General features: G+C 36.4%; 1 protein-coding gene across 18 annotated transcripts in view; it reads right to left on the bottom strand.

Moving 5' to 3' along the window:
• Positions 1-21,133, bottom strand: part of LOC136001489 (hornerin-like) — an 82,885-nt gene that overhangs the window by 41,854 nt on the left and 19,898 nt on the right. For 16 of the 18 annotated variants that reach the window (XM_065655849.1, XM_065655858.1, XM_065655846.1 and 13 more), the window contains exons 1-10: positions 11,725-11,781; positions 8,760-8,955; positions 6,394-6,530; positions 5,993-6,084; positions 4,833-4,941; positions 4,201-4,227; positions 3,817-3,855; positions 2,951-2,995; positions 1,565-1,606; positions 41-82 (exon numbers count right to left, since the gene is read on the bottom strand). In XM_065655849.1, the coding sequence (XP_065511921.1) occupies positions 41-82; positions 1,565-1,606; positions 2,951-2,995; positions 3,817-3,855; positions 4,201-4,227; positions 4,833-4,941; positions 5,993-6,084; positions 6,394-6,530; positions 8,760-8,955; positions 11,725-11,754 (759 nt within the window). In that variant the 5' untranslated portion in view covers positions 11,755-11,781. Of the gene's footprint in view, positions 1-40; positions 83-1,564; positions 1,607-2,950; positions 2,996-3,816; positions 3,856-4,200; positions 4,228-4,832; positions 4,942-5,992; positions 6,085-6,393; positions 6,531-8,759; positions 8,956-11,724; positions 11,782-21,133 lie in introns of those variants that run through there. The other 2 variants (XM_065655847.1, XM_065655848.1) reach the window with 1 other exon arrangement.

A 21,133-nucleotide genomic window follows, 5' to 3' on the forward strand; every position in this document is an offset into this window, starting at 1 on the left:
AGTAGTAGACAATCAGTAAATACATATATAACCAGCTTACATCTTTACAGGCGTATTGACCATATGCACCAGCAGCACCTCCCTAAGAAAATAAAATGAAAGCCGTTATTTCTCTTCTATAATTACTTAAGAAGAAAAGGCAAATTTCAGACACCTTCAATTCTGATTGATCCTTATGTAAAATATGTACAGAATACATGATAAGGAGAGTATTGTACTCTCTACTACTAATGCGCGAACATCCATGTGTGCACATAAGAGCCAGAGACATTAGCCCTTTGTATATCAGAGCTTATCTAGTGGTACTCAGGAAACATTTCAAAACAGACACTGTCAAGACATTATTTTAATAAAAATAAATTATCAAGATTTGATATAACGTTTGTAATTCGAACATTAGGTATGTAAAATATACAAACGCATATATGTAAAAATTAGGAAGTAGAAACTGGAAATAAACAAAAATCATCACCTTCCTGATTTGCAGTCAATCAAATATAAAATATTGAGGTCCAGCATAAATAGTAATAGTTCCATTTTCAAAGCAAATCTCACTTATTATTATTAATACAATCAATAGTCTCCCACAAAACTGCAATTTTTGTTGTTCTTAGCAAAAACCAAATACACACTGTCACGAGTTTTACATTTTACAACTACTGATGACATGAATGTTTTACATTTTTGGAAACATTGTGTGCTTGGTCATCCCCATTTTTCTAGTTTGAAGTGGCAACTGATAGTTCTTAGCAATAGAACTACATGACTGGCTTATTTTTGTTTACTTGCTATACTATGAAAAACAAGCAAAAAGACCTGTCATTGACATAGAAAGAGTAAACTTGACTGTTTCGTTTATCTTTCGTGTTCTTCTCATTTTTTTATATTGAGTAAATGTTTGAACATAGTAACTTTGCATTAAAATATAAAGATCTTATATTGTAAATGCCAAAAGGAAACCAAAATAACTATATATATTTGACATAAGTCTGCAAATACTTTAGTCCATCCAATTAGTCACCATCTTGATAAAAATGCTTCAGCTAAGTTTTTGATCTATTCAGCACCACGTTAGAGCACTCTTGCATCTTTCCGCTATTTCTGGCTTGACCTGTCTAGGACTCATAACTTCACAAGCAGCCCTGCTGCATGAAAGAATGAAAAACTGAAACAGTCTTAGTTATTGTAGATATGTGTGTGTTTACTTCTGAGAGGAGGAAAAACTTAGAACATGCAGACCAATTCACACCAGTCTTGCCTTAGGTAGGAGAATAGACAACCTGTATGATGAGTGTGATCTAAGTGCAACAGATAACCCCTTCCAGCCTTTTTTCGTGATTCTATAATCTATATGTTTCTGTTTAACTTTTTAACATCTCTGCCGACTACTTCGTGTTGCTGAATAAACTGTAATATTCATCTTCAAGATCTCTCTTAGTTATTTTCTATTTGCAACAGAAAATCCCGCATGAACACTCCTATAAACAATGCAACCAAATGGTAGGAGTTACTATAAACATAGTTATGTTTGGGACAAAAAAGTAAATGCAAGAAAAGTGCTTACAGGGCCACATCCATTCCTGGTTATTGTGTAGACTTGTCCACCCTGAAATAAAAACAGAAGTCAATTATTTCCATGTAAAAAAAAAGGGGGGGGGGGGGAGGGGAAAGGGAGGGGTTAAAAAAAAAGCCCTGCTGTTCGTGGCATGAAATCTGTGCAGGTGACAATGTGTGTGTGCAAATATGGGATAAGCAAGTACAGAGGCAACAACTACACTGGCAACTGGTTGTAACAATTCTCATTTAGTATGAGACATTAATCATCATGTTTTTCCATATAACTTTTGTCATTGGTCATGTAACCTTTCAAAATCCTCAAGTTGTTTAGCTAGATAGTCTATATTTTAGAAGAAAAATTAATAACTTCAGGTAGTTATGTGACATGATGAGAAAGTCATCTCTTAGGAAAGAGCATGTATTATATGTGAAAGAAATACAATGACAAAAATCAGTATTTAGTATTTACATAAGAATAATTGGTACTTCTCAGAGTCTGGCAATTCCACTTACAAGTTGTGAAGATTGAACAAATGGAATATTACCAAATAATTCACTAATAAATATGATCATTAGTAAGTAGTAAGAAATAAATCCTTACGAAGCTCAGTTCTAGAAACTGGAGATATACCAGAAAGCACCTGACAGTTCAAGTGCAAATACATACATTATGGTAGTGGAGATAATGAACTAAAAACCGAGTCCTATATTTCTGTTATTAAAGAAGTGAAAAGTGATCAGTGAAAATAAAGACATACATTCCGAAAAGTTTTCAGAGGCTAACTAGACAGTGAAATCCCCAAATTTTCAACTGCGAATATAGTCTGGTGTTAAAAGTGATAGACATTATACTGGAGCTTTAATATATGCATGCATATCCAGTGAAGTCTGGAGAAATTTTGCAATTTTTTGTGGAGAAGACAGTGAAACACAAGTATATTTAGTCCTTTTATTTTGATTATTAAAAAAAAAAAAGCCAAACAAATCCATTTATAATAACTACAGTTTCATTTTCATTATGCCAGATGTCTCTAAAACTACAAACCAAATGGTTTGTGACTGTATTTGCACATATGGGTAGGAATCCTCTAGGAAAATGGAAGGAATTTTTTTTTCTCTCAAAAGGGTCAAGTTAATGCTCAATAAAAATGCTTAATGTGTGAAATCAGAGGTGGTGAACGTAAGAATACAACAGCAAGTTATTGAGCTCAGAGTGTAGGTAGTTTAACCTAGTCCAGTTTACTAGATTAATAACTCTGGTATTCTGTGTTAGCTAGCAGAGATGATATTCCAGTATAGTATTAAATCACCTGAGTACTCCGTAGTTACAGAATTTCAGTTGTTCAAGGTAATTAAAGGAAAACATACAAATGCTGGATGTTAGGACCCTTACCTGACTGCCTGAATAGCTGCTCTGAGAGGAACCGGAAGGTCCAACCTATGAAGAAATCAAAATGCTATTTATTATTTTGCAGAAAATTGACTTTTATATAAATGATTTTCAGGGAAAGATCTACTCGGTGGGAAAAAGAAAAACATATAAAGTAATTTTCTGTGACTTCATTGCACCAATTGATACTATTAAAATTATTTCAGAGATCTTTAAAGCCAAATTATCAAAACTATACCAAAACATCTGGTATAAGTTAACATAATTCTGCTGCTTGCGCTTTTTTTTTTGTCTGGCCTCATACACTTGGTGTCCATTATTGAGGAGGAGACCTACACTTGGTGTCCGTTATTGAGGAGGAGACCTACATTATCAAGATCATTAAAAAGTAGATGAAAACTTTTTACTGATATTACTATGTAATCACTAGACACTGAAATGTAGGGTGTATTTGCTGGGAGGAAGGAAAGGAGTTTAAGAGGCTTCTTCACTGAGCTGAAAGTAATAGTTTTCAGGAAAAAAAAATTAATCAAGTAGTTACATTTTATATCTAGATCGTGATTTACAAAAGGCAAGGTTTCAGAGCTGTTAAAATAAGTTATCTTGAAAAGTAAGCAAATACTATGACTCAGAAAAAACTTCTGTTAGAAAGTTACTCCAGGTTTAGCTAGAGACAACCTGCACGAGGAAATGGTAACAAGGCCGACAATGATTTAGAAAGTTTGGGATTTTAATCAACCAAGGTAAATTGCCAAAAAGAAAAATGAATTCAGCAACAAGAGGGATAAAGATGTGACTAGAAGCAGCTTTTGACTAGGTCTTGAGATCTTGGGCAATCAGCAGTATATATTTGGAGAAAGAATATTTACCATGATGCATCGGCCCTGTGTTGTGTAAGTCCCTCCACGCTGCAAGAAAAGTACAGGTTCCAGTTACTGTTTATTGACTGGTGTATACATATCAAGTTATTTTAAACAGAACATCAACGGAATTCACATTCATGGTCTGAGTGGAGTCGTTAGTGTTTCATTGCTTATGATACATTGTAACAATCCGATCAGAGAACTAATTCAAAATAAAAATACCTTCAAAACTGCTTGCAAAATGTAAGCATAAATGAGATCACACTAGGAACGTAATTTCAATGGTACAATATAATCTTCATGCTACAACCATGCAACCGGACAAGTAGGACAGGAATTCTAAAACCGAGGTAACTGAAAACTGGGAAATTGAAGAAAAATTGCTCTTACCTTGTTACATTCTAGTTCTATCAGAATCTGTGGAAAAAAAAGAAAGAGGAAACATTTGCAAATTATTTACTGGGGGAGGGGAAAAAGGCAGCTTATTGTAGGAAACAGGAAATATATTTGGTGAAGCAACAGACAAATGACAGGTGTTCCCTCCTGGTTAGATCACAAGATGATGTAAATCAGTGTTGGTACAGTCAAGAACCAATATCATAGATTTGAACAGACTTTCTTTACTTTAGCTATGTATCATGTTTAAGATGTTTCATATAAGCATAATTCTCGGCCAAAAAATAAACTCATTTGCAAGAATATGCTACACAGCTACAGTTCCCAGGGACTGGTGCAGCAGTTGAGAAAAAAAACGGTACCATATAAGTATTTCATGCTATGGATTGTTTTGATAACTAGATTGTTAGATTCCCTATTTTGAGGGCAGTGGGGGGGGTGATCTTTATTTTTTCATCAATTTAGTAAGATGGTTAGGCAGTTAAACTAAAAGTGTTGAAAATATCTAATGATTTTGGCCATCTTAGTTATTGAATACTTGACAACGGATGTATACCTTGTATCACGTCAAAGACATTTTAATTTGCTGTATTAGTTTATTGTATGAAAATACACTCAAAGCATACCTTCCTTTTACTTTTTCCTGTCGCATTAACTGACCCAGAATGTGTAGCTGTGAGAGTTTTGCTTTGAATTCCAACCCAAAATTTCTCTAGATCTTGGACAACAGTTGCACTAGAAAGAAAGCAAAAGAATCATTATTTTTCTATGAAAATATTTCACTGTAAAATACCAATAAACTCTTCCCACTCCCCAGCAAAGAAAATCCACTCTGTTTTGATTTTAAGGTTATACAGTACAAGTTCAAGAAGAACATAATTTTCCAGAACACTTTTCTAGTTACTGTGTTGTCGTCCAATGTAATTTTGAAGATAAATAAAGCAGATGTTGAGAAGGGGTAGAATAGGAATGGACACTATTTGAAGAAGGATTGACTCCAGTGGGGATTATCAGCTCAAATATCCACAAAAATTGTCACACCTCTTTCCCTCTCTGACAATCTGTATCTATGATGGTGAACTGATTTTCATGCCATATAGAAGTGATTGTTTTTAATTCGTGTTCTTCTGCTCCTTTTTGTATTCCTCAAGATTTAATGAAACAAGGTCAAGGCATCCCCATCATAAATCCACATTTCAAACAATAGCAAGCTATCAAATATTTAGATATCTACCAATTACATCAAGCAGGCATTTTGTTAGACCAGGCGCTAATTTTACAAGCTTCAGATCTGCAAGTAAAGTAGCAGTAAACACAGGATAAATTTGTCTTCTGTTTTCAGCCATTAGTTCATGGGTCGTAAACTTAGTTTTAAATTTATCTTACAATCATCTACATCAAACTATTATTCTTCTGCTGTTCAAAATGAGAAAAGGTATTATTGAATAGAGTCTGAACTTCACTTACTTGGGGAACTGCTTACATTCATATTGTTGCTCTTGTAAATAAAGAAGTCAAAGTGTAAAAACAGGTTACTCAAAGATCCATTAATAACCCTGTGCTTAATGAAATTATTTACATATATTAACATCTGGAGAAGAGTGTTTACCTTCCATAATTATACTTTGAAATGGAAATCATGTTATTTAGTGGACACAGTGGGAAGTTATAACAAACTATGAAAAAACCCCATGATTGTGACAAGATCATCAGAAGCAGCAACACAGATCCATGTCATAGAAATAAAATTTTGAGGAAAAAAGATTAAATAAAAGCAATTATTTACATAAATTGAAGATCTCTAACACCATGTGGAGCAATCCATGTTGTTGTAACTTTCTTTTTCTCGTCTGAGTTTGCATGACTTACTGCTGAATTCTGGAATTAAAAAGAAATACATATAATTATATAAGATGCAAAAGTAACTTTTACCTGTATTATTAGGGGAACTGTCTCTACTACAACAAGTAACACTGATGTCTTCCTAAAAAGCGCCAGGTAGCTTCTACATTAGATTCATATCACATATAGAACACACACATTTCTTGACAAATTCTAAATTTGTAAACTCTACTGATGACATAACTTTGCCATATAAAAAATGCTTATTTTTTTTCTATCAATTCTGATTAAAGTATTTAAAAGGAAAACAAGCTTAAGTAAGTATTCCAGAGACTGAACACTTACCGTTGCATTATGACAGTCCAAGCCTTTAGTGTTTGGATCTGTAATTTTAAAAGTACCAACAGGAACATCTCCTTCTATTTCTCGAGCTTGTAGATTAAATCCTCTAAAACCAACATCTTTAAGTGCTTCTAGAGTCACTATGAAAACAGACGTTTTGAGAAATATAAGTTTCATACACAACTAAAACCTCTTAAATGTTTCGCAACTAATTTCCCTCACTCCAAAGCACAAGGCTGCACGTACGAAAGTTACTTAAAATCTTTACAGTTTTTTTAAAATGTTGATATTTATGACAGTTTTTATTAATTACCAAGAGAATGACAATAAAGGAAAAGGAAGAAATTTGGAGAGACATTTCTGTGTAAAATAACATGGAATATACTATTTACCGACAATTTTAAAAGCAATTCTGCTCTACGACTTCCTTATTAATCTAATTCGCTCCCCATGCATACTCAGTGTATCGGCCAATGGCCTTGCTGATGAAAAGGTTATTTATTTTCTATCTAATTAGGCCCATGAAGTCAAAATAACTATGGGAGGAAGAGAACTGCATTTCTTTCTATTTCTGTTTCAAAATAAAAGATTAACTTTTGCCTAAGGCAGAATTGCAGAACCATTTTTTCTTGTGTTACAACTGGAAAAAGAGAAACTGGACAGTTTGGCTCTCATATTCTGTATTAAATATGAAAAATTAATAATCATTAACTACTTGATTTTACTCAAATTTTGTTACTGAAGGAACTCAGAAAAATACGGAAAAGAGCAGTTTCATGTTTTTTTGTATATCCAAATTAAAAATTGATTTCAAGATGCATAATGAAATTTTCTATCATTTATTATAAACTTGCTCTGCTAATGCCAGTATTAGGCACTTTTGCAAATAAAATCAGAATAATGGTTTATACCCAAAGGTATGTGTAGACATTAAAAATAAGGATAGATAAACTTGGCATGACACTGAAGTCAAGGCAAGGACGAATCACATCTTGACAATTTAACATTCCAAATACCTGCATAATTAGCCTTCCTATTTGTCATCAACTTTCAGTCCTAATTCACTAATTTTTTGCAGGTCTCACAGGATGGATGATATCCAGCCCTTGAGTGCAGTGTTAAATCAAGCACAGATGCAACTGTAAGAGTGTTGGCCACAGATGAAACTGCAATATACTCAATGGAAGGGCAACCTAATGCAGCTCCCTGAGACCAGGTACTGGGTGCTTACAGTTTGAAGCAATAGAAAAGTAGTTCCAAAGAAAGAAAAGCATAGTCAAAAATAAAGGGGAAAAAAAAAATGCAAGGTTAGTAGCACTGGGATTCAATATTTTATGGTAAATCCCATATAACCGCACTGAGAACAGTCTGCAGATACTTAAATTCATCCATCATTTTGCTGGTAATACGGTTTTAAAAATAGCTATCGGTAATCAAACAGCCCTCCCATCCTTGAAAGAGTTATTCACACATTTTTCCAAGAATGGCAGCTATGATAGGACTCTAATGCTTCTCCATTCTTCTTTCTACATAGCACTCTCTGTGGAAGCACATCCATGTTACTAGGTTCAGGTAAAACAAAATTCCAGATAGACAGTAGCTACTTAGTGAATAATGCTCTTTTTCAGCTACTGAGATACAACGAGGACGTGTGACAGGTTACAACTCACTTCCACTTCCACGCTCCTTCTAGCAAATGGCTGGAAAAAGAAGCAGAAGTAAGCCACTTAAAAGTGTGACAGCACCATGAGATGGCATCACAGTGTGGAGAAACAAGGCTGTCAAGGTGTTCCATCCAGAGGGCAATTCGGGATTAGGAAGACAAAAAGGTGTTTTAAACCACAATAGCTCCACCCCTGCAATTTGATAAAATCTGGGATGCAGCTCCTAGAAGGATGACTCAAAATGTCTCACTCTTGAGTTGCCTTATACTGCATCCTGAATTTTTATTTTCCTGTAAGATGACAGCATGTGAACATCTAACGAGTAGGATCTCTTTGTATTGAATAGGCCTGATACAACAGCAAATACTCAAATACTAAGTTAAAGAGCAACTAACTACTAGTCCAGTTTGGCCAGCTGTCCCATTTCATTTTCATTTTGTCACAAAAACTATAGCATGAAGTTGACATATTTAGTACATAAGGAAAAAAGAGATAATATATTATCAGTTATACAAATACATACATACTTACATATATTAAAAAAAAAAAAAAATTTCCAAAAGATTTATATCTCAGGTATAGATGAACAAGATTGAAATTAAAAAAAAAAACAAAGTAGACTTGGAGGGAAATGGGGGAATTTTGGTGAAGACTGGTAATTCTGAGAGACACACATAAATATTTCATGACATTCAGATTATTTACCTTGGATTTCATTTCCTGGCTCAAAGTTGTCAAAGGATGCAGTAATAATATATGGTGGTGCAGATGTCTGTGGTTCAGTTTCATAGTTTGGTAACAGAGAATCACAATCGATTGAGTTATTTGTCTGTGGAAAACCAAGGATTCCAGGCAAAAATATCCCACAGAACAAAAAACCAAAGCAGGAGTGTATCCTCATCTGTGGAACAAAAAGACAATGTAGTTGATAGTAACTTCTTTTTAGTCATTGTCATATTTGACAAGCATCTGCTTTTCTCCAGGTCAGGAAACAGAACAAGCCTAGAAAGCTGGGCTTTCATTGCATTCACATATTTGGAAGAAAATAAATTAAAATAAATTACCTATACACACTTGCAGAACAGTGCAATAAATAACACAAATATTTCAATTTTAAAATATTAAATTATCAATGGACGTTTAAATTCTCTGGTTACATGACAGCGACCCACTAACAGCCATGTCTGCTGCATTATGACTTTGGACTAGAAAAGGCCTGAAAGAAACTTTCTCGTTGTTGAATCAGCAGATTTAGCTCAGCTCCTTCATTATTCACAATCCTTGGTCTCTCAGACTGCTTTTTGTAGATATAAACATGACTAGCATGCTCTCTTTTTACTGCTTTGCCTACTCCCACTTCCCAGAGACAGTCAAGAAATCTATTGTCAAATGTCAGGAACTCTGAAGTTTTTCAAAATATTTGCTTCCTGAAGGACTTAACAAGACTTCCACAAAGTCCTTTGGAACTTCTGAACAATTCTGAAATATTAAATTGTTACTGCATGCTTCCTGTGGGTTAAGAACAAATTATACCCAGTACAGAAATTCACAAAAATAACTAAGAGGTGGGACTGAAGTTACACCTTCAAAGATTGTCAGTGGGAAGAAAAGATATTTTCTTTCTAATTCACTTGTTGCACTGATACTGATGGTCAACTGTTTCTAAGAAAGAAAGGAAACATTTCCCAGCAGGATTCTCAGGTGTTTAATACTGGATTTTATGGCCCATGTTCAAAGTCTAAACATTCAACCATGGCACCATGTAATTTGTATGGCCATTACTTCTTACGAATATCTCTCTGTTCCAGTCACAAAAACACTGATACAACTGTAAAAATCACACAAAGTATGTAATAATGCTATTTTTCATGTCTGTCTGCTACAGGGTTGCCTTGTGTGATACAGTAGGCTGTAACAGAAAGAATGGAGATATTTACTTGAGATTTTTTAAAAACATTTGAAGCGCAACGTAAGAGATATGTTCAATTTGTATCGTCTACCTATGTGTCTTAACTTGTGCATGAATGCATACACCATCCGGTTTTGTGTTTGCTAATAAGTAACAGAATCATCTGGAAGCAGGGAGGAAACCTTCAGAACACAATTCCAAAGACCCATGCACTTAACTCTGAACTTAAACAACTTTTTAAAGAGCCACTGAGTCAACAGAAAATAAAACAGATGACAGTGAAGTGTTGACAGATTTCCTATAGGAAGATGATGAAGCTTTGCATGGTGTCACAACCAGTAAGTGCAGCAATCAGGAAAGCTGTATGTGCAAGCTATCATGCCTTTAAAGCAGATGAAGACTATCCCTCCTGAAAGACCCACAAAAATGTCACTTAAATGGGATCCTGGTAAGCATTGTGTTTGGGAATCTGTATGCTGGGTGCGGTTATCCAATCTCTTGTGATGATTTTGACATGGCCCACCTCTAATTAAATTTTAAATACAGCATAGGTGCTATTATATCAACAGATGGTGTAAACAGTGATTTAATACAAACCAGTCCATGTGTTGTTGAAATCTTTGTCTGACTCATGGAGAGATGGGAAGAAAAAAAAAAAAAAAAAAAAAAATCTGTTTCTAATTAGATGTGCTATTTCAAAGCACGGAGTCCTTAGCCCTAGCTCAGCCGGGACTGGAAAATTGTCTGGAGCTGCACTCTACCACGAGAGAAAACCACTCTGAACTCTCCTTTCCTCTTTTTCTAGCTAGAAGAGAGCCAGAAACACAAGCACAACAAGTTGAAACACGGCTGAATGCCTTCACCTTGCATCAGCTCTCTGATTTAACAGTTCAAGGGCTATTCTAAGAGTCTCATCACGCCATCCTTTGGAACTAGGTTTTAGATGAGCAAAAGATATCAGCGTCTTACAAAATTCCACATCCAGACTTGAGGAAAACAACTTGAGCAGAAAACAACTTCCATGGAACCCAAGTTCCAATACATACTCAATGCAATTATGTTATCTTGCATCACAAATTTACCTTTTCTCCATGAAAAATGTAAAGAAATGAAAAGTAAATATTTATAAAACAGAAACATAGGAAATTCTGGCAAATAAATAATATTTACAAGCTTCTAATTGGATATAATTATGAAAGATGAACTGTATCCTCAGTTCCTTCATCTGATAACAAAATTCTAATTCTTTCCTTACCACAGATATGAACCCTTATTCCTAGAAGACTACAAGACCCTTATCTTTGCAGCACCTGAGCTGCTACCTCAAGAATCCTCTTCCACATTTAGTCTAATACGACTTCAGGCCAACAATTAAGTCTCTGGGTGCTAGTTAGTTAGCTATGGTTTTCAAAGTCTAGTGGACTTGGGAAGAGACACTTTGGTGGTTTGCTTCTCCAGAGCCTTGAGCAAACTTCTGAATAGAGACAAAAGTTGTTTTAAAAGCCTTTAAATATAGAGGATTTAATTAATATGATAAATACTTTTCTGTAATTTGAAAAACACAGTCCCGGCGAGTCCATCCTGCCAACGCTTTAATTCTCAGTCCTGTATACCGCTTTCTAATCCCATTATTTACGACTAATTTTCTCCTTTCTTTTCTTCTAAACATTCTTGATGAGCCACAGACTTACTCCTTAGCCTCTGAGAATAAATATCACCAGTCAGTGAGCACCCTTGTCCACCACGTCCCCAACAACACACCTTATCTCCCGAGCGCTGATGCGTGGGCATCCTCCGGTGCCTCTGTGGTCAGTGTGGTGGATCTGCAGCCGGGCAGCGCGGCTGCCCCAGCAAGATGAGAGGGAGGAGGCGGGAGGCTCGGCCAATCGGCGGCAGGGCGGGGTGCCAGCACGGCCAATCGGGGCCCGCCCTGCTGCCACCCTGGAAATTGGGGCACCGCAGGCGGGACTCCCAGCCCAGATGGGGCGATGACAACACACGCTCCCCAGGGGTGAATCATACCCCTGACCTTCACCTCGGCATCCACCACAGGTAACCCTCCCCAAGGTGGTAGCCTCGGCTACTGGGGTGACTAAAATCTACAGAACTATGCTGTACAACAGCCTTACTAATATTTCGTGAGCAGCTCCAGTAAAATATTCTATGGAAAAGGCAGAAAATTCCAGTCACTGTAACACCAGCAAGCATTTTCTCATAGCAAAGAGTTAATGAGGCCGCTTTATCTCATGTATCTTGTGGGAAGTATCTGAAGTTATGGCATCTGACCTGCATTAAAAACCAAACAGTTTTTTTCTTCAGAAGCATTTTCACAAGCTGAATCTCTGCTGAAGATTGGGAAAAGTCCATAAGCTGGATGACATGACACAGACATGTCTATTTAACTAGTGAATAACAGGAACCAATGAATCAAAGATTGTTCACAACAAACTTCAACTTCTTGATGTTTATGCATTTAAAATACACTTAAAATTCAAAATGCTGATAGCATTTTAAGAACATTATCTATTTTTAAGATTTAGCATATTTAAATAACTGTATTCTCGTTCAGTTAATCACCTTTAACTAATGAGTAACATTTTACTTACCTTATTCCATTATGAAAGACCTTACTTCCCATCTTCCACTATCCCTTGGGGAAGAGATCATAATCTTTTTTCTCTTACTGTACCATCAAACTTACCATTGATACCAATGTTATAAATAGTGATGAAAATGCATGCTACACACCACAAATGCAATTGCATACTGGCAACACTATCAAATAAATGACACAGTAGATGAATGTCAACTGATTGCGTTAGAAACACATAAACAAAGAGATGGGATCTTACAAATGAACGTGTGCAAGACCTCCTGCACTACTGCCTGGGAGACAGCGAGACGTAACCAGAGGGATCAGAACTATCACTCCAGGCTACTCTGCGCAGCAATGAGTATGGACATGAATATTTGGTTTGATGGGCAGGTATATAAATGTCAGGCAATGAATTGCTGTAATCTTGATAATATTATGGTTTTAAAGAAGCATAGATAAGACAAGAAATACGCTTATGTTTCCTACAACACTAATAATCTGGTAAAGATCAGTTTACAGTGTGAGAATTGTAAACCTGCTGTCCCAGCTCTTAAACAATATACTGCTTGTGGTTTATTTCAAAGGAACAGTATTTCCACTGAATCAAACATAGGACACCAATTCAGTAGTAACTTATTTGTAGCCCAGAACTGCCAGTTAAAAAACCCAAAACCACAACTCTTTTTCAGGTCTCCACAACTGAAAGGACAACTTTGAGATGACAAATTATACACTAAGTGAACTAGTGGCGATTTCCTGACTCTGGTGAAACCATGATTACAAAGTTTGCTACATACTGAAACTACTGTGCGAATGCAGAGCAACCCTACGCCGTATGCACATGGACTGCCCTGGTGCTCACAATGTCTTCAATGCATGTTCCTGTGGGAATCTTAGCCACTTGGGGTTTTTTAGATCTCTGACTGTATGGCAGCCCAGGTTACAGAGTTGGCTGGTCTTTCTTTAAAATAATCACATTAGACTTGTACCACCAAGGGTGAGTCAATTCATTTTAGGAGCAAGCCAGGGAATGCGGGAGTGAGGCCGGAGTCCAGAACACTGAAATGAAGGGGATCTCTGCTGCGCAGTGGGTGAAATTTTCAAAGGGTACATGGTGGTCAGAGGGCAAACCATCTACTCACCTAAGCAAAGGAGAGTTTTCTTGAATGAAGGACTGCACACCCTAGCAGAGTTCTCCAGAAATACTTTTTTTCTACTAAAAGGTGTTTACATGAAATCAGACCAAGTAGTCTGTTCCCTTTTTTCTCACTGACATTAAGACCTCCAACTGCCTTCACGACCTTCAACAGCCTTCAGCTTGCTCTCTGCAGTGTCTGAGCCAAAGATTATTTTTGAGCTGGTAACTTACCTTGCAACTCGAAATGCTAGAAAGCATAACAAAGCTTCAGCTAATGTCAACATATATACATAAGTAACAAGGTAAAAGATGCTAGGGTTGTTTTCATCGAGGTCTGGTATCCTTATCAAACTGCTTTGATGTTCCCAGTGTGCAGTATCGATATACCACTGAGTCTTGGACTTTGCAGGAGAACTGACAAACTATTCACTTGGATACCTCAGATGTGCTGAGAGTCAATGAATGATAAACCAGTAGCCACTCCAAAATTATTTCAGAGAAAAAGTGCATAAGAAGTGGTTTTACAGATATGAAGAGATGAGATTATAATTAAATACACCTTTTGTTGAGACCTCCAAACTGACTCTATGAAACAATAACAGTAAGTGGGATTGAAGAGAAAGAAACTTTGTTTCTTCCAAACACTATTTTCCACAGTTCTGACAAAGAAAATGATTACTGAACATCCTTGCCTCCTCTTAAGTGCCAGCTGCCTTTCCAAGCTCTCCCAGTCCTTTTCTTTGATTCCTCCTTGCCCCAAGAGGGAAGGCCAAGAAAAATTCCTATAAATGTTAAAAATAAGATTTCCTTTCATGACACCTACTATGGCAATAAAAAGAAATTTCTGCAATATCCTACATTTCATCTCAAAATGAAAGCGGTTTGCTCAGTGTACAGTATTAGTGCTATTAAGAGGATGTTATCATTGTCGCAATCTTCCAGCATACTTTCTGTAATTTGAAAGTACTCAACTGAAGTTATTTAGAAACACATTCTACAGTCTAAATTTAGTGACGAGGATTCTTAATAGGCTACATGAATTGTATCATAATGATTATAGGAAGACATATATCTATTTACTTTTCCTTCAGTGTTTCTTCTGCCTCGTACTAGTGTGTCAATATTTATATCTTATTTCCAAGGCTGTTAAGTATTGCCACATTCTTTGTTTATAAAGGAACACTATTCTGCCTTTGTTTAATAATTATATTCTCTCTTCAAAATACACTCACATATAATACAGCAGAATTGCTTGCTGCTCAAAATAGCTCTAGCTATAGCTAATTATAGTGCTCAGAAAAAGATTACATTAAATTAGTGCATTGTAAGAGGCAACTAAAATTTACAGGGTATATTTTGCACTCTTACAGAAATATATTAAACATACTCTTGATAAATGTGTAACTATCTGACAATTCAGCAAGCTTGTAATTTATATATTTTTCTAGAAAAAAAAGAATGTATGAAAATTATCATTTCTCACATAATAAAAATGTTCAACTCCTTGTTGTCTTTAATTTCTTGTCTTTGCTCATGTTAGTATTTTTCTTGTCTGATTTAAACCCTGCCAACAATAGTGTAAGTCTGGTACTCTGTAAGTAACAATAATGGTCCACGCCCCGAAAGTCATAGTCAGATGATGCCACTGGGAGCCTCACATGAAAATTAGTGGGCAAAAGAAAAAAAAAAAATGTTTGATTTGACTATAAAAGAGTAGAAAGGGAGTGATCAAATGGATTACTTCTACAGAGCTTTTTTGCCACAGTAGAGGTGAGGCTGAAAAAGACTGTGCATAGCTTACCCATGCCATGCATTTATGTGCTGCTTGGGAGAAAGAGCTGACATGAACAGGTCATACAACTGCAATGACACGTGAACATTGCGTCATCTTATGTCTTGGGCAAGCTGACAAATAGTATTGTGCCTATGTGCTTTTAAGGTGAGTGCTTGGGTGTGGCTGCAAACATATCCAATACTTCTTATAAGCCACAGTGACTACCATTTGTTAGTGATTTACCAGACTCTATATTCAGATTTAAGCCAATATAAACATCTGTTCATGGAACTAAATACACTACAGAAGAGGGATCCTGCTACTGAGATATGCAGCCCAAAAGAAAACTGGAATCTTAATATTAAGAATCAAAATTAATTGTTTCCGCAGTCACAGAAAAACTAAACAGTCTTTCTTTTTTATATATATATAACCTACTGGTGTTACTGAAAATATTTGTTTGCCTGTCATTTGTATCTATGGATGCAGAATACTTCAGGCACAGTTGAAACATGTTTACAGGCTATTTTTAAGTTCCTGCAGCCTAGAAGATTCAATTATATAGTAGAGTTAATGCAATGCATATATATGCACGTGTGGCCCCCTCATGAGTGAGTAGCTAGGGTTCAGTAGTCTAAATTTAGCTTCAGAGCTTACACCGATCCGACAGTACCGGGTAAAAAAATACCATAGCTACAGGATATGAAACACTGACTGGTATAAACTCACGTAGCAGATTCTCATTCATTCAAAAATTTTGACTGGTTACGCTAAACGAGTTTCGGCTAATTTGAGAGAAACATCGTTGCATGTGCACAACTGATACCCATGACATCTGCACTATGCGATCAGACTATGCACAGATCTGCTATGGATAAGATCAGAGCTGTAGCTCGTAAGAGTTTTTTTTTTTCCAATCTCCTAGACCAAGAGGGAGATGCTCACACTAGTGGACATTCTTTTGGACTTCAAAATCAAGTAAAACATTTGGGACCCACTTCTTTGAAACTGTAACTAAAAGAAGTTTATTACTTATCTGTATGTCAACCTATACAAGATGTTCCAGGTAAGAGAATGTGACACTAGCTTGGGGGGGTCTCAGGTTCACCATTTATAGAAGCCAAAAAGAAGTCATCTAGAAAGAGGCATACTTTTTTGACAGACAGAGAGGCTGTCTAATTTTGCATAACAACAGGTGCACAACCACTTGAATACAAGAGCATAAAAGAAACTGAGGAAAGATAGAAGGTCTTACGGGTTTATGTGGTTTCTGATAATATGAGATTCCCAAGCAATAGTCTGTTAACAACATATTTTCCAGGACATGATCAACAAGGTATTTGATACTGTATGGGTTTCTACCAACAAATAACAACACTTCCACTGCATCTTTTCTATTCCTCTTTGAACGTGCCTTGACAAACAGTAATGAAGTAATCCCCATAGCTCCTTGTAAGGCACGGAAGTATTATTATTTGTACCTAATTCTGCAAAGGAGGAAACCAAGTCACAGAGGGATTAAGTGACTCGGCCAAGGTCATACAGAAAGTCTGCTGCCACTCCTGGTATGCATCAGTCCTTGTCAGCACTCAGTGACACTCCCTGAAAAGTTCACTCAACCCCTTTCCCTGCGTAGGCCAGAATCTTTAAGATTTCATAAGCATCATCTTCCACTCTAACCTTGACTGAAAGAAGAAACTTCATCAGCCCAGGTCAGTCAGGCTGAGCATGATCCTCAGTTAATGGCTTTCCTGCTCTTTCGTTTAGGACTCCTGATTATTTCCAGGATTCTACTTTATTTTCACCTCTGCCAGGAATTCCTCCTAATGGAATTCTTTAATCCCCCTTTCCCTACCTCATCTTCTTCAAATTCAGGTCTAGGATTCTTGCATTCTTTATATCCTGTCTCTATGTAAAAGCAATCCGATACCAGTAATAGCTTAGTTCCTCCATTATATTAGTAGAAAACGAGCAGAGACGCTCCTGTTGTTTTCTTTACTGATTCAGTAATCCACCTTTTCAGTCCATGCATTAATTGTGCTGCTCCAAGACCAGGAGTGCCTTTTCTTTAGGTACAGAAAGAGTCATTTTGTAAAGAAAATAATAGGCGTGAGAGCTGGGGGATCTGCCATCTATTCCTTGCTCTGTCACAGATTTCCTGTGTGACTCTAGCAAGTCATTAATCTCTATATGCCTCATCTAGAAAATTGGATAATGATATTTAACTATTTCATTGAAGGCTTTATGGTTGTGAAATGTGCTGAGCTCCTTGGATGTAAGGAAACTGCTGTCAGAGTAAACAGTAATAGCATGATTATGTTTGGTGGCAAGGTTTTAGGAGTGTCACTTCGTAACATCAATATCACAATTCTGCATTACGCAGACAAGCCTGGCTAATCAAGTGAGTCACTTACTGCGAAATTTGTGTTTTACTTCACTTGTGGTATATCTATGCATAATGTCTGGACCCTAAAGTCAAGATGAATTGTTAACACCCTGTAAGTACATGGAAAGAGACACCGTCTTTAGACAATGACACATCCTTTCTCTAGTCTTAAAATCCAACTGCAAGCATCAGCCTACAAAAGGTTTAGAAACACGCCCATGGGCTTTGAAACCTGCTACAGGCTAGTACATCCCACCATATGGCAGATCAGAGTCATAGACTGTATCACAGATATTAGTTCCTTGTTTTTTCTGTCTGATATTCCAGAAAACAATGGGTCTCAAACTAATATATCTGGCATTCACGTACTCTTAGATGGGAATGCAGCTACAGTTTCTGAATGTATTTGTGAAAGAGTAATTCATTCTGTCAGTGGGAACCACAGATGCCTAGAATCTCTACAAAAAAACCCATGTAACCTTTTTTGAAACCTCTCTATGGATGTAGGTACCTAATGTTAGATACACATACTCAGCAGTTCTAACTTCCTAAAGCCTTACCTCTCTCCAGTGTCTCACCCTCTCATCAATATTTCTTGGGGGTTTTTTGTTTTGTTTGGGGGTTTTTTGTTTGTTTCTTTGTTTTCCTGTTAGCTTGGTTTTGTTTTTTCTTTGTTTATTTTGTTTTTCTAAAGGTTTGTATTCCTTTAATTGAGAAGAGGGCGTGACATCAAATACTCTTCTGTACTGCTTTTGACCAGCATAACATGAAAAATACTGTGACTGTCTCCTACAACCTCAAACAACTCATGCTGACAAAATGACTGGTAACTTACTTTTGGGCAACAGCTTGAAACTGATGCTTCTGCTTCCACCATAGCAATCATTTCATTTGCGATAAGGGATTAATACTGGTCACCTAAATCCTTTGAGATGTTTTAATGTTGGTACAACATCAATGAATGCGTCTTGTTTTCCTCTTCAAATTAAAACATCACCTGAAGGAAATACATCTGTTTACATATACTGTCTGTAAATACCTAACTCCTCATTACTGATATCTTTAAAAGTTCTTCATATTCATAGCTGGTACCTTGGCTATAGGAAATAGCAAACCACCTTTTTACTTCAAAAGGGAACTTAAATCAAGCATTCACTTTCATCAAATACAAGTTACTAAATAACAAGGAGTTAGAACACTGTTATGTAATAGAGAAAACAGTGTGTGTGTATATATATATATATGTAGAAAGAGAAAGCTACACTTGTATCACTGTCTACAGAACACATTCTCAAAGGTGAGGCATGGCTTTCATGGGATTACTAGGAATGTTATCACAATCACAGCAGACAAAGTCTTATAATGGTAGTGGCACTAGAAACTGTAGCGTTAGTTCTATCTCATCAACTAAATTCACAATGCTTTAGAAATTTAACTGAATTTTCTTTAGGAAACATCTGTCCACAGGAGACCCATATTTTGGAAAAAATATAAGATCTTGGGATAAACATGAAATTCACATATTATTCTGTCGTTGAATCAGAATCCTCTCATATATGTCACATTTCATGGTTTCCTATCTTTACAATCAGGAGATTCCACATTATCACACTAATGCCTATTTAACTGCTGTATCCTTGGAAAGTGAGCAATTCTGAGTGGAGCCAAAAGATGTCATTTAAATAGATTTGTAGGCAGCTGCACTTCTGAGTTCCATCACCAAATGACTTGATTCACATCAACCCAAGTAAAACAAAAGACCAGTTACAATATGTAGTGGCCAGAACTCATATAGTGGGTCAACAGGTTAAAATATTAATTCTACAACCAGTGTGTTGGAAAACACACATGGGATAATCAGTCGAAGTCCTGGAAAGAAGAAAAAAATTACCATTTACTATAGCAATTTTCAAAAATGCAATCACAACTGAGTGTTGAAATAGGAATTTGTAACACAGGACCACTGTGGTGGTTTCTGCTTGGCAGCATCTGAATAATGCAAATTCTGTTAGTAGCAATACATTAAGGAGATGACAAATTATGAATTATTATGTTAAGTTTACAAATGAAATGCAGGAATACCTGAATGGACTGCTCCTGTTCTCTCAACTGTTTTCTGCCTGTTTCTGTGTTCTGGTAAGCCTTGGTGATGATAATAATTTTAATATATATGTCTTCTAAAGCGCTCAATACAGGCTCTTTCAAGACAAGTCATAGCCTATATACTACAGGAGACAGCACTAAACCTCTGGAAAAGCTCTTGGATTAACTTTACTCCAAACTTGAAAACAAGACGGATCCACCTGTTTCACAGATTGCTGCAAAATAGACATATGGTGACAAGGCCTGCCCAACACCTAAAATGGATAATCCATTAAAGCTGGGACTTGTCTAGTATGTGTTTATATTCCAGAATCTGTGGATTTAAAATTAAATCAGGTCATGTAAGTTCCAAATACTCACTTTCAGCTAAAGGAATGTAGTAACTACACTCTAAGCTGACATCACTGACAAGTCTGTACAAATCCACATTTGCTTATAACAACACAGAGATTTACAACTGAGAATGAGCCCTACTTTCAACTCAGAAGGCAGTGTCTGCCAGCAGGTCCTAACACTCAGTGGAGAAAAATGTGAACTTGGCATGACTAAGGTAGGCATTAGAAGATGTACAGCTGGGAGTGGATAAACTGGAATGGGCAAGGTCGAGACTATTAAAATTTGGCCTATTTCTTCTACTGAAAAGCTCACTGAAGGATTGTACAGGGCCAAAGTACCGTACTGTTGGTATGTAAAGAGCAGTAAAAATAAACCAGTCTTCAGAAAAGGTGTTAGGAAGAACAATGTGTATGACAAGTTCATGCAAATTAGGAATTAAGAAAATTAAGTAAAACGTGAAGAGGCATTTAAAACACTAAAGGAAGAAGCTACAGATTACTTATTTTCCCCTGAATCTTGGTTTTGGTATGTATTTGGCTATATGGATGGGAAAAAATGATGTAATATAGTATTTCATGCCCAGCTCATTCTTGAACTTCTCTTTCCATCTAATTTGAATGGTGTAAAATTATAAAGGACATACCATACCACAAACCTCAAGAAACTACTGTGCCAAGACTGCGGAGTTCTTAAATTGCACAACATCTTGTGCCTTGCTAAGAAGGGTAGGAGCATGTAATGGCTGAAATGAGAAAAGTAAAAGGGGAGAAAGGGAGCGAGAGAAGTGAGTCCTTAAGTGAGAATTGTAAAGAATCTGGAATTTCCATTTCAATGTTT

The sequence above is a fragment of the Caloenas nicobarica genome, chromosome Z (genome assembly GCF_036013445.1).
Source record: "Caloenas nicobarica isolate bCalNic1 chromosome Z, bCalNic1.hap1, whole genome shotgun sequence".
NCBI lineage: Eukaryota > Metazoa > Chordata > Aves > Columbiformes > Columbidae > Caloenas > Caloenas nicobarica.